At 38.5% G+C, this 14,083-nt stretch overlaps 1 protein-coding gene across 11 annotated transcripts in view; it reads right to left on the minus strand.

The window, feature by feature from the left end:
• The window catches only part of KCNIP4 (potassium voltage-gated channel interacting protein 4), a 389,569-nt gene that overhangs the window by 279,387 nt on the left and 96,099 nt on the right, over nt 1–14,083 (minus strand). The window contains exon 1 of one of the 11 annotated variants that reach the window (XM_064711871.1): nt 5,290–5,756. The exons of 6 other annotated variants lie outside the window; for them this stretch is intronic. In XM_064711871.1, coding sequence (XP_064567941.1) covers nt 5,290–5,377 — 88 coding nt within the window. In that variant the 5' untranslated portion in view covers nt 5,378–5,756. Of the gene's footprint in view, nt 1–5,289; nt 5,763–6,088; nt 6,206–14,083 lie in introns of those variants that run through there. 4 more of the 11 variants (XM_064711880.1, XM_064711864.1, XM_064711877.1 and 1 more) reach the window with 4 other exon arrangements.

Consider the following 14,083-nt stretch of genomic DNA (forward strand, 5'->3'; position numbering starts at 1 on the left):
TCAGGAGAATATGTTTAAAGATAAGGGCATTGCCTTTAGATGCCCCACTTCAAGGTATCCACTACTGCTTCATGCATCTGTGAAGTTCAGTCTATCTGAAATATGCAGGATTATAGAACTTGAAGCTGAAACATTTTGCACAACACTGAATTGCAAATCAGGAAGAGCAAAGGCAGTCAATGTGGACCCACTTCTGACGAGGGAAAAATTTATAATTTTTGAGTGCTTAAATGTAATTTATTATAACACATTTTGCAGTAAATTATACTATTTGAAATCTGAGAAATTTTCTACAAAATTGCTGCAAGTTCACAGTAAATCTGCAGCCCGTGAGAGGCATATAGGCAGGATTGATTTTTTGAGGGAAAAAAACAGATATTTTTAATTTTTTCCAATTTGAAGCAGAACACATTTCAAGTACATTAAGTTAAGGCATTCTCAGCTTTTCCCAAAATATATTTCACATTGCCTGCAACTAAACTCAATACATCTTGGTCTTTTGTCTCAGAGCACTGTGTGTACTACAGCCTATTTGAAATAAAATGCCTATTGGAGGGATAATACATAGAGGAATAGCATAATAAAAGTGATTTCAAAAGCCAGGTACTCAACAATGCAATAAATGAAAAATCCGAGAAACATTACAGGAGGACTCGAGCAAAATTCACTTAATATATTTAACAAGAGCTAACAATGACAACAACAAAATTTTGGTTGGTTGGATGGTATTTTTTCAGGTATTTTCTTTCAAAGTCTGATATTTTATACTCAAACAACTCTGTCAGGTAGTGAATGAAACCTACTCGAAATCCCACTGTAACCAGTGGGATATCCCATTTTGTATCCACCACACCCTTCCACTGAAGGAATTTCTCTCAGAGGGAGATGAATACCAAGACAGCACCTGCAAAAGTTGCCAGTCCTAATCAGAAAACTGAACAAGCATAAAGTACAATGCAGAATTTCAAGTGAAATCTGGAGTAGTTTATTTTAAATTAATGAGACTCCTTTTCCAAAACAGGATGTGGCAAATATTTCACTCTTGCACATTGGAACTTGTGAAATTATCTATAGAGAGAACACTGCACCTCTGTATAGGAAAAGTTTCTGAAAGCCCAGAGGTTCAAACTACCTCATTGGCAACAGCCAAGAGATTCCGATCTTGAATCTGGAATTCTTTCCTATTAAAAATAAATGAAAAAGACTAATTAGGTTCATGAATAATACTGATTTGGTATTACAAAAAAAAAAGAAAAAAGAAATATCTCAGCAATAAAAAAGGCATTTGGAAACACATTCAACCTGTTTTCCTATGGATGTTGACATTTTAGGTTTTCCATAACATCTTCAAGATAAAAGGTACTTTTAAAATAATTTTATGTTATATCCTGTTTGCACAAAAAAGGGGAACAGTCTTTTTATCTGCTCTCTTTGTCTCATATTTTTTAAGATTATTTTGATATTTTGCATTATTTTTGTCTTTTAATTTATTCTACTTCTCATATTATGCACCACAGAAGTCAAGGGACCAGCATTCAAAAAAGGTGATTCCTCTTGGATTTACCAAGGAATAGCCCGAGAAGGAATTCAGAATAATCTACTGTCCTAAACACTCTCAGACTTTTGGCAGTGATAAGCACATGAAATAGGACAGACAGAGGAGCACAGTTGTGAGGCCTCCCACAGCTTCAGAGCTATGCTCAGATGATATATTCCTGTTGGCTGTAGGCCAGAAAACATTTCTGTGCAAAAAAAGGCAAAATGAAGGACTGGAGACTACCTCTGGAAATCTGTTTTATCAAAGAACATGCCATCAGAAAGTACAACCTGCATTCACTAATCGGTTTGCTTTTTTTTACCTATAGAAAATATGAAGCTTTTGATAAATTCTACTTTACACCAATTTCATCAACCTGGAAATTCAAAAACAAAGAAACGAACAAAATCCCCAGAAAAATCTAAAGAAGTCAAAAACCCACACATCAGTCCCTAACCTAATCTACCAAAGCCTAGAAGAGTGAGATAACTTCAGTTTGTTGGAGAGAGTATAATTTCACAGCCAGGGTTGTTCTCTGCTTCATTCCCTGCAGACATATATGCTAACTGGGAATTTGAACCTGTCCTGTAAAACCTGGCCTCATATAGGTCATGTCAGACATTTAATAAAAACATGCCTGAAAGGGATGTAATTGTGAAAATCTACCACTTGAATTCAATGATGGTTTTGGTACTATCATCTCTTTAATCTTTCATCAGTTGTGATGGTTAAGAAAAATTTCATAGCCATTGCTCTGGAATCACTTTTCCTCCATTTTAAAACAATGTGACCTACTTCTTGATCTCAAAATGATTAATTTTGTTATTTATAATATACAAATCCATGTTGCATCCAAAAACTAAAACATTCTCAAGAGTAGTGCCAAGATTTTATGACAGTGTTCCAAAGACCAGGTGCTTGCAAGTCAAGAGGTGGGAGGCAGCAAAGTAGGGATTGGTATGATATTTGGTTTGCCATCTTCAATGCCATCTTCAACTAGTGGAAACACATCAACTTACTATATAACAGATATCATGGGAAATTGAAAACTTTGTAAACAAAGACTATTTATTTTCACGACATTTTGCTATCAATGAAAGTGACTTGCTGTAAAAAAAAAAAATCTGAGAGAGATCTGGATGTATTCATGCAGAGAGTGCCACTTAAAACCCACTGTAAAGATTTATACAGCATTTACCTTCAAGCAAGGGAGTAGTTTCATTAATATTGGTTCCAGCTGAGTGGACTATGAAGTACAAGTCCATGCTTATGTATTATTACAGACAGCTATATGAGACCATTTTTATTTTAAACATTTAGATTCAACACAGAACACGTCTGTAGTGCTATAGAAGGTTATCAAACACGAGCTACAGAACCAGTAATCAACAGTGACTCCTTAGCCAGGCCCCTTAGCTGGTAAACCCAGTCTCCCTCCAATACTACTTTGTTTTGTTTTCTGATCAATGTAATCGCACCAGCTGCAGCACAGCTTGTACAAATGTGTAGAGGAAGTATATATTCAAGATGCCTACCCATACAGGAAGAAGGGATGGATTAGACTCAGTGCAAGTATTTTCAAGAAAGTGTAGTTCCAAACTATCAAGTATAATTTAATTATTAAGGAACACCTGAAAAAGAAACTAGAAGCCATCAACATATAATTTAAATTACATTTACCATTGTGGTTCTTAGTAAACACTTACACTTTGAAACTAATTGGCCCCTTAGGTGAGGAGATTGCCTGCTTCTAAGAAGTTAAATAAGCACACCTTGTTTCTGATACCTATCCTAAATTTTTGAATGCTCAAGATAGAAACAGCAGTATCTTTAATATACAAAGTATAACTTTCTAACACTTTCAACAAGGCTTTCTCATTCATCTTCATTAATTATCAACAGAATAAATTATGCATTAGATTCTTAGGCTGAACAGCAACTGGTTTGCAACAGTTGAGGTTACTGAGTAGGACTGGGCTATGCAAGAGCTTAACAGTGGAGCTCTACCTCCCTTGGCATTTCAGGTAATATCACATTATCCTGATCTCATTTGCCACATCATTTGAACATTATGAAGTCTATTAACTTAATAAGAGTAGTAAGATACCATCACCTGTAGTAAAAACAAACTGAAAATCTCCTCAGAGGAATCTCAGCTCTTCCTAAGAGTGGGGATTTTTTCTTGCTTGCTTGCCTGCCTTTAAGGAAACACATCTGAGGCCACTCCACTTGGCTTCTTGTCATTGAATACGTGCTGCTTACTTGTAAAAAAAAATAATTTATTTTACTGATAGCATATGAATCAGTATCCACAGCAAGTCTTGGAAATGGTTTTGAATTGTGAGCTCATAAAGGTTGCAGCACAAATGTCAATCTGAAAAATAGAGTAGTGTGTGCATCATTCGCTAGATAGGAAAGGAAAAGCTCGGATGACTTTGTGAAAAGAGTATTGCTGTGAATTTCTAACACATCTCTCTTCTTGCATCATATATTATTTAATTTCCATAGCAACCCACAGGAGCAAGAAGCCAGTGTTTTCAGAAAAATGTGAATTGATGCAGTTCACAACAGAGAAACTACGATAGACTAGGAATGATAGAGAAAATAAAGGCAGGGAAATTCTGTTACCAGACACTCAAAAGTTATTAAAAAAGCTGTGTCAGATTTCCAAAAGTTACAAGCATCCTATGAAGTATGCATTGTCAGTGTTTGTGCTATGACTTTTACAGCATTGTAATTCCAAATCTGATTAATTGCATGCATCAATTCTTCCAATTATTGCTGAAGAGTCAATTTCGCTCTCAAATCTTTTCATCTGTGCCAAAACAAAAAACACAAATACCCAACACACCACCACCAAATAAATTAAAATAACCAGCTGAAACTTTCAGATGACTTTAAATAAATGGCTTTTAATTCTCAACAATCGTGGTAGCATAATTGGATATTATCTGCTGACACTGGACTTGCAACTCTGCAAGGGAAAAAAAAGTAACTGAAGTCTAGAAAGAAGCACAATTATATTTTATAAATACAGAATGACATCATGTAAGTTATCATATTTGTCAGCCGTTGAGAACAGCTACAGAAAATGCTGAATTGTGAGAAAAGTATATTTTCTAAAGTGATAAGAAAGCTACAGCATCTGCTCAGTCTAGCTTAGAAACCTTCCCTGGTAATGCACACTTTGTCCAAGGTTACAGAAAAAAAATTACCTAAGGAAAGCTGACAACCACTATGTTTCAAATTCCTTAAGGGCGAAGCACAAGTGTTATTCACAATTTCCTACAAGATACCACAACATCCCGTTGACAGATTGCAGCTGATTTACATCTTTAGATAAGCAAAACCAAGCCTCTGACAAAGAGAATGTAGTGTGCTTGTCCAAGAATATCAGTCCAAGAAACAGTGAAAATAAAAACCATAAGATTCATCCTTTACGAGCAATGTGTCTTCCCTGCAGTACTGCTAACACATACAGGTGGACAGGTGGAACCATGTACACTCACATCCCAATTTGGGTTCGTGTGTGTAAAGGCTTAGAGAATGTCAGACTGTCTAAACACTGTAACATCAGATTCTGCTCTGTTCTCATTATGCTCAGCCACAAAGTAGTTCACAGATCTTCTTTTATTATTATTTATAAGATGAAAGGAATGATAATATAAAACAATGACAACTCTGTATTATCCTTAGGCAATTCTCTCGTTATCATGCTGAACAGCTCGACTACAGAGAAAAACAGTCATTACCTGTGTGAAGAGAACCTGTGATTAGCCTGAGAAGGTACTGGGCAAATTTCATTATTTCCCGCTTACACCGCTTCCTACAGCCACTCATCTTAGGCAATGGGGTATTCCTCTGAGGAGAGCCTGACGACTTTGCCAATACAGGGAACACTTTCTGCCAGCAAACTTCTGGGGCCGTCCAGAGCCTCGCACGGCCTCGCCGCCTCCTCACGGCCGAGCAAACTCCGCCGATCTACCCCGGGTGGCTGCGCAAGGGAGCCCGCGGCGGCCGGCGGTGCGTGCAGCGGGCGCTGCCACGGCACAGCGCGGTGCGGCACTGCTCGGCTGGGCAGGACACGGCTGGGCTCGGCACGGCACGGCACGGCACGGCACGGCACGGCACGGCACGGCACGGCACGGCACGGCGCAGTGCAGGCACTGGCGCGGCCGCCGGCGCCCCCGCCGCGGCCGGACCCGCGGCAGGCGCTGGCCGCGGGTGGCTCCGCGGGCGCGCAGCCCGGCGGGCGGGGCGGTGCCGGTGCCCGCCCCACGCAGGCAGCAGAGCACGGCACGGCACGGCACGGCACCGCCCCCGGAGCCGCTCCGCTCTGCGCTCCTCCCGCGAGCAGCCGGCGGGCAGGTGGGAGCCGGCCGGGGCACGGCACCGCTCCCTCCCCGCGGTGCTGGGCCGAGGGCAGAGCTCCGCCGAGGGCAGAGCCCCGCCGAGGGCAGAGCCGAGCCCCGCCCGGGCCGAGAGGCCGGTGCTGGCCGTGCCTGACCGGCGGGAGGGTATCCGAGGTGTGCGCGGACGGGGCTCCCTCACCTGCGCTCTCTCTGCACGTCGGCCCCGGCCCCGCAGCCTGCTAGAAGGTGGTGCAAACGCCAGGGCACTGCACACCTGTACAGCGGGAAGAAGGAAGCAGAAGCCCCGCAGGTATCTCTGTGCGAGGAGCTGCCCCTGTTTCCCAGCCCCCTGACCTGCGGCAGCTGGGAAACGGGCTCTGGCACGGTTAGCGTTCTGTGGTTAGAATGTCTCCAAGTCTCATCAGGAAGCTACCTGTACTCCTTACTATTCTATTATAAACTCATTGTTTTCCAGCTTGCTAAGAAGTATTTCTTATTAATAAAAATTATCTGCTGTAGTCTACATCCATGACCACAGAACTGAAAGAATATGTTTTCATTTCCCTTGGAGTACTTCCCTCATAGAGAACAGCTCTATTGCATTAGAGGGTGATGCAATATGTAATGCCTAATAAAGTTAAAAAAAGAAAAAAAGAAAAGACAACCCATTAAGGAAAAGCTTAACAGAAGAAAATCATCAACTGATCTAATTTTATGACAGCGCTGACCATAAAACATTTTGGTGAATGCCTTTAAAAAAATTACAATAAACACAAAAGCACATCTTCAAGCTATTGTCTATATTATGCAGGGAGCAGAGATAAATACATTATAGATACAATACATCAAAGCATTATCTAAGTTGCAGTTAGATGACACAGTTTCTGTGTCTGCTATCTGAAACACAAGCATGCTGTCTTATGCTTCCAGTGAAGCTACACAGATAATGGAAAGAACCAAAATGAAACAGCTCACAGATGCCCCCAGGTTACTCCAACACAGGGATTAGTCTGAGAAGGATGTGGGCAAATTCCAGTATTTCATGTTTGCACTACTTCCTACAGCCACTCATCTTAAGCAGGAACTAATTTCTTGGCACAGTTTTTTTCTGAAAAGACACAATGCAGTTTGACCAAAGAAAACCATCCAAAAAAACCACCCCTCAAACCCCAAAAACCTTCCACAAAAACCTACAAACAAACCAACCAACAAACAAAACCCCCAAACCCAAAAACCTCCAACAAAACCCATCACATTCTGAGGTACTGGAGATGCCAGTGAGCCTTACAAATTTCTGAACTCCTCTGGTCTCCAAAAGCAAAACTCCTTAAATACCTGGTAGAGTTGAAGAGATACCAAAAGCACAAGCCTCTGTCTATTCTTTAGAAGAGGATTGAAGAGGCCAATGCAAATGGTTCTGAGCTGGAGTCCCTGACCTTTTCAATCCTTTGACATCACCAATTGTTTTATAGAATTTTCACTGGCAGTGTTACTTCAAAATAAGGAACTGAAAATAACTGAAGCCTAAACAATTGAAATACTGGTTTTCTAAAGCTATAAGCATGAATCACCAACACCATGTGTTGCTCTTCCTCTCCTCCAAAAAACTCCTCCAATAAAGCTGTACCAGTTCTGAAACTGTCTGACACTGTTTCCTAAGCCTGTATGTTTTCAACACAGCAATAACAGTAATTGCCACCTAAGGAAGATTTCATGAAAGATTTTTGACTAGTTTCATAAAGACTTTTTTTCAACAATCAGTGCAGTATTTTGATAGCATTGGATCTAAATCTGTCTCCCAATATTTCTCTGGTCAGCAGGAAAGACTGACTAAGATTAAAGGGTTTTTTTCCCCAAATCAAGAGAGCAGATCAGAGAAAAGGGGGCAGGAAAGTTAGAATAGAAAACTATAATATAACCACCATGGTACTTTTGAAAAATATAGTAAAATAATATGAAAGACAGTTGGATAATATCAACTTCTTTATATTGGTAATGTACCTTTTTAATAATTTTTAATTGACAGGACACACTAAGGTCACCAGACAGAGCCAGTCTCTTTGCACTGAGGAAAAAAAATACCTTTTATATTGACAAGCTAGATCCATCCCCAATAATTTATAATCCATAAAGCCCTCTGAAAAAAGATCCTCTTATAGTCAGAAGAGTCTGCATCAGTTCCTAGAAATTCTGACTTTGGAACCAGGTACTTAGAAAAAACACTATTTAAGTAAAATGGAGGAAGAATAAAACAAATGCATACATAAAAGAAGTTCTTTTCAGGCATTAGGGGGAAAAATGAAAGGAAAAAGTAAAAGTAAAAATTAAACTGGATTTTCAAATCATTTCACCAAGTCCAGCTCATGGGCTCCTAGAATAACATGAAATACGAAATTACTTTGTTTTGAAGATCTTGGCAAGAATGAAATGACTAGGAAGGAAACATATGCAGTTTTTGTAAAAGACTGTCAACAGCTGCAGTCAAGCTTAAAAGCAAAATGTAAACATTTCCCTGAATGTACAAAGCATACTATAGTGCAGTCAGGGCAAATTAATTGATAATAATAAAATATTTTCTTCCTGTGAGGATTTTTACACAAAGCTACAAGACAAATCTTAAAAATCTTTGTCACCATTTGAATTGCAAGAAAGCAATTCAAAACCAAAAATGTAAGAAATTAAATTCTATTCAGTCCAAAGATGAAATTCCACATGCATTTTTATAACTTGAATTAGGGTCTCAGCATCACAGGTCTATGTCCCAGGCCCACCTGTTGTCAACTGAAGTGCAACCTAACCATCCTTAGAGGAGGGTACACACTGATATAGCTTTAGTCTAACACTATTAAAGAAAAAACTACACCAATATTGTACTTCAGAGATGGTCATTATTGGCAGGTATGTATCAGTATTGCTTTACTTATTCCTGTGTAGGAATAGTATTTCACTATAAAAAAAACAACCTAAACAAAACCAAAAGAGAAATACATTAACAGCAACATGAAAACACATTCTAAAATAATTAAAGAAAATCAATGATTTTTAGATTGCTTAGGCTGCTGGGATAATGTGGATGACTCTTCTTTCAAAAAAGAAATAAATAGAAACCCCAAAACCATTGCATGTCTCAGAACTGCCCACTGTAACAGACTGGTATAAAATGGTGAATTAGCTAGCTTTATAGTTATGTTTTGAAGAGAGAAAAAGTTACTAAATACAGATTTTATTTAATAAAAAAGATAGAAAAAGCATGTCTTAAAACATTCCAAAAGAAATTAAATGTGGCTCTTCTCATATTAAGTAACAATGGCAAAGACTCAAATGCCAAAAGCACATATAAGAGTTTAGGGAGAGAAAAATAAAAGCCATTACAAATATTTGATGAGAAGAAACCCATAGAATAAGGATGACAGTGCATGCCAAATATAAATTTGCTAGTCTGGGAATAAAAACTCCAGCAGAAGCTGAAGTGACATATACAGAGCACAAGCTGATTGGCTTCTTGCAGGCAATTTGCCTTGTAAACCTCCTTCATTTGCACACAATTCTCTGACTTCAAAAACCAAAATTTCCTCCTGAACTAGCCCTTGCTATTGACTAAAAGCAAAATGAAATCTTACCAAAAAAATCAACTCAATTAAATGCTTCAACCTCATCAGAAAGGGTAACCAGAGGAAGTTATCCAGGAGCACAGAAAACCTGTACAGAGTTTCCTCGATGTTGACTCCTGAGGCTTGTAAGAGCTTTTTTTTTCTTAATGCAAATACTGAATTCAATAACTGGATTTTTTTTTTAATCAAGGGATTATTAACCTTTTTATTTCAAACAACAGTGATATTTACAAGCTAAGCACATGGCAAGCAATAACAGATGGGCAGAAACAAACAGATGGGAGAGCACAAGGTAACAGCAAGATGTTTACGATAGAGCATAATAAACAGCTGCCACAAGTAGATGACCATCACCAGATCTCTCTTCAGTTGCTCCTTGCCTGTCATAAAAGTAAGGGTCCTCTTAAATCACAGTCCCTGCTGTATTTATTTTAATAGCTCTTCTGTGGACTTATGCTTCTTGACTTGACAGTATTGTGCACTGAGGTGTCCCAAGTTCGCCATCATTATTCAAGTGGATGCAGCAAGATGAGAGCCATTCATCACACAAGTCACTGGAAACCGCAGAAGTAATTCCAAATTATTCATGATGTCCATGAAAATATCAGCTACCACTTTTAGCCACAGCCAGTGAATAGCAACAAAAATTCTCTTCCACGTCATTTGCTCAAATTTAGTCTTGGATATTAACACAGACCAGAGATGGTTATATGATAGAAGATGAGCTGGGAAGCAGAGATGCAGGCATATGTTCCCTTCCTAACTGATTAGCAGTAACATGCTAGCTAAATTAACTTAGATTAAAATGGTTATTGTTTTTTGTTGTCTGTCCTGAATGTTATAGTGGCAACAAGGAACATGAAAGTTGCTCCATGCATTCCATATGAAAATGTATGTCTACATGGGATATGGATATGATCTGGTTCTGTCTTGTAGCAACACTAACTTCCATAGAGCCCAGGACTGAGAGTGAGGGGACTGCCAATGTCCCTGGTTATGAATATAGTCTTATTTACCGTCTTTAAATTTTTTATACTCTTCATAGCAGAATTAAAACCTTCCTATTAGCCCAACTGGTACTTATCCAAACTGCATACAATGTTTTTAAATGTGGAAGACAAAATAGTAAGAAATCTTTATCCTGGCCTGTGCTACTGAAAATTAATACAGTCTTCCTGCTTTTGTTTTTAGTCTTTAATTTCTCCTGAAAGCTTGCTAAGAATAATATCTTCAAACAGCTCTGTTGCTGTGTTTAAAATAGGACTACAGAGAAATGACTGCTACTTCACACTGTTTGCATAATATCAACAAATTATACATGTGCTCTATTCTGATAGCTAATACCTGCATAAAATAAATTATTTTCATTGCTGTTATAGTCCCAGACTCTATAGGTTCAAACTGAATTTAAAATACATTTATGTAAACTAATAAAACATGATGGCTTAGCCCACCAGAATCTTTGACCAGTATACCAGAAATACTTAAAACATTTGTCTCTATTATTCCCACCTTCCCTGAGCTAGATGCTCTCAGAATGCCTTTTTTTACCTACTCAGTGTCCTTGAAGCTTACCCCAAGGATTCATTTTCACACAACCCTCTAAGATGATACTGCAGACAGTCAACCAGGAGCTACAGCTGCCTCAACCTCCCCCACGGTCCACACTGGCCTAATTAAATATTCATCACTCCCAAAAGCTGCAGTGTCAAACATGAGAAACTTCCCAGCCTGACCTCCTACAGCCAGCCCGTGCTTTGTGCTGGAGAATAAACAAGACTGAGATTTACCCGCTGGAACATAAAATGGCATAATGCAGGTTTCATGTTGCACATTAACTTCTGTGCATGCACTGTAAAATTCTCACTGCAGAAGCCAGAGTACTAACTTTTAATGTTCCATATATATTGAATATCTGTATGCAAAGTTGCAGGGCAGTGTTATCAATAAACTCAAATATTATCTTCCTTATAATACAGATCCTGTTTTGGATGTATGGTTGTACCTTTAAACTTAAAAATAGATTATTTCTGAGCATTCTCAAATAAAAAAATGATTGAGGCATACTAATATCAAGTATATGAGGGTGGTTTGGTTTGTTTGGTTTTTTTGCTTAGGATTCTTATCTTAGTTCTATTTACAGGAAAGTTGGGGGTTGCCACCAACAGAAAAGACAAAATTTCTTATAACTCATTGAATTGTATCAGACTCTGCACATATTATACCTATACTTAATGGAAGAGAAATCTGAACAAAAAAACCCAGAAGGAATCATCTTTCCTGTTACAGAAACCATAGCTGTAATAGTCTCTAAGTTCCATAAATCTTTGAGATTTGATATAACTAAAAAATATCCATATTATGTCCATACAAAATAAAAGTAGTGTAAAGGTTGTGTTTTGACCCTAAAACCTACATTAACCTGTTAAAGAGAGAAGTATCAGAAATTGGCTGCAAACCAGACAATACTGGGTATGCAGCATTCTTAAGACAGTAGAATAAGCATTGCACCAAATCAGCCATGAGAATTCTGTAAATGTAATAACTACTACAGCTTAGGCCAGTAAGTAAATATAGTCTGAGGAAGCTTGTTTTCACTGCATAGATGTACTTATGTATGGATATATACTTTTATATATATATATATATATATATATATATAGTTTTAAAAAGGTAGACTTCATAGCTTCAAAAACTATCTGTTGCAACTTATTGCAACTTATATGTCCCTAGGATTTCCCATAAATGGTCAAAACCCAGATTTCTTCTTCTAAGTCAAGGGCTATCCCATAGTTTTCAAGTATTTTCTTTCCCCTTTTATGCTAGTTATGGCTTGATGCTCTAATTAAAATGCTCAAAAATTTAAGATTGAAAAGTACATATCCTTAAGTGTTCACATCCTTAATCTGGCATGAATTGCAATGTATTTGAGTGAAAATAATGCAGCTACTACCTCAGGGAGGAGAAAGACAGAAGGGAGACACCAAAGTCCAAACATTTCTTCAAAGACCCTATCTTGGTTGAAGCAATTTTGCAACAGTTCTCCTTCATCCAAAATTTGATTCTGTTAATTATTAAATATGAAGTATCAGTGTTGAGAGCAAGTTAAATTACCACACTGCTAGGTCTGTGGTCTGTTCTCCATCCTGGCAGGGTCCTGCAAATATTGAGAAGAAAAACACTTTATCAGCATTCCTGTGGAATCGTTCAGTAATGCTCTGTAGGGAATACCACCAGTTACCAGTCTACTCCAGATTTTCCAGAAGAGTTGTCATTGTAATAAGTACCCCTAGATGATCTTTCCACATAATACAGATGATGAGCTGTCACACAAAGTATATATAAATTTGACTCTGACATAGAGGAAAGCCATTTTAAATAGACACAGAATTGATCTGATCATACCTATGGTTTGATAAACCTGAGCTAACTACTCCTTACTTGCTCATGAGTAATAAGAAAGGTTTACATGCACTCAAAACTCTACCGTTCTAAACTACTCCCCACTCTTACTTTCATTACAGGCAAAAAAAAAAAATGGAAAAAATCACTTTATTATCATTTCCAGGCAACTGGAAATTCATCTAGGCTTCATAATACATATTCAGCCTGAAGAAGCTACCCACTCTGTACTTCAGGCAGGAAATGTTCATCAGGGATATGAATCACAGGGTATTACACCCATTTAGCATTGCTGGACCTGTAAAGGAAACATCTGAGTCTGTGCTGGGGTCCTGAAGTTGCACACTACATACAGTGGGTAGATTTTGCAGGCCTTATTCAATATCTATTTAGTATAACTTGTTTCCCTACCTTCTACCACATATTCTTCTGCAACCATAGGGCCATTTCTCTGACAAGTATGGCCACAACTACCTGTGGCTTCAGGCAAACCTCCCTCATCTGCCCTTTTCACACCTCTTTAAATCAGTCCCTAGGAACCAGTGATGAAGCGAGGCAGAGTCAAAGTAAACCTTCAAGATTAAAATCAGGAAAACAGAGCAACCAGGGAATTCAGTCTCACATGCGACCCAAAGGCATCAATGGAAGACAATTTTTGGCTCCCAGGTGGGAACACTTAGTGGTAAGGCAGGTAGTTGGGACCACGTGCATGAGACCTCAGGAAACTGTAGAAACTGAGTATGAAATCATTGCAATCTCCTAGCTACAACACCCCAAGATGTGATCAAATAAAGACCCTAAGCATAAACAAAACCGTTTTTCAGCTATAGAGCCTAAGGAAGTGAAGCAGTGTGATTAGGAACTCAGCTACTATAAAGTTACAAGGCAGTGACAATGATAATAACCTGTATATGGTCAATAACCTGTATATGGCCTAAGGAAGTGAAGCAGTTTGATTAGGAACTCAGCTACTATAAAGTTACAAGTCAGTGACAATGATAATAGCCTGTATATGGTCAAGGTGAGTAAAAAGTAACTTCATCGATTGCCTGTAAATAAATATCTGACTCTGAAGCCTAGAACAACATAAGTAAAAGGCTGGTAATGAGACTCCAAACTCTACAGATCAGTACAAAGGATAATAATTTTGATATAATACACACATACATTATGTAATCAAC

This window comes from Zonotrichia leucophrys, chromosome 4, assembly GCF_028769735.1.
Source record: "Zonotrichia leucophrys gambelii isolate GWCS_2022_RI chromosome 4, RI_Zleu_2.0, whole genome shotgun sequence".
Classification (NCBI taxonomy): domain Eukaryota; kingdom Metazoa; phylum Chordata; class Aves; order Passeriformes; family Passerellidae; genus Zonotrichia; species Zonotrichia leucophrys.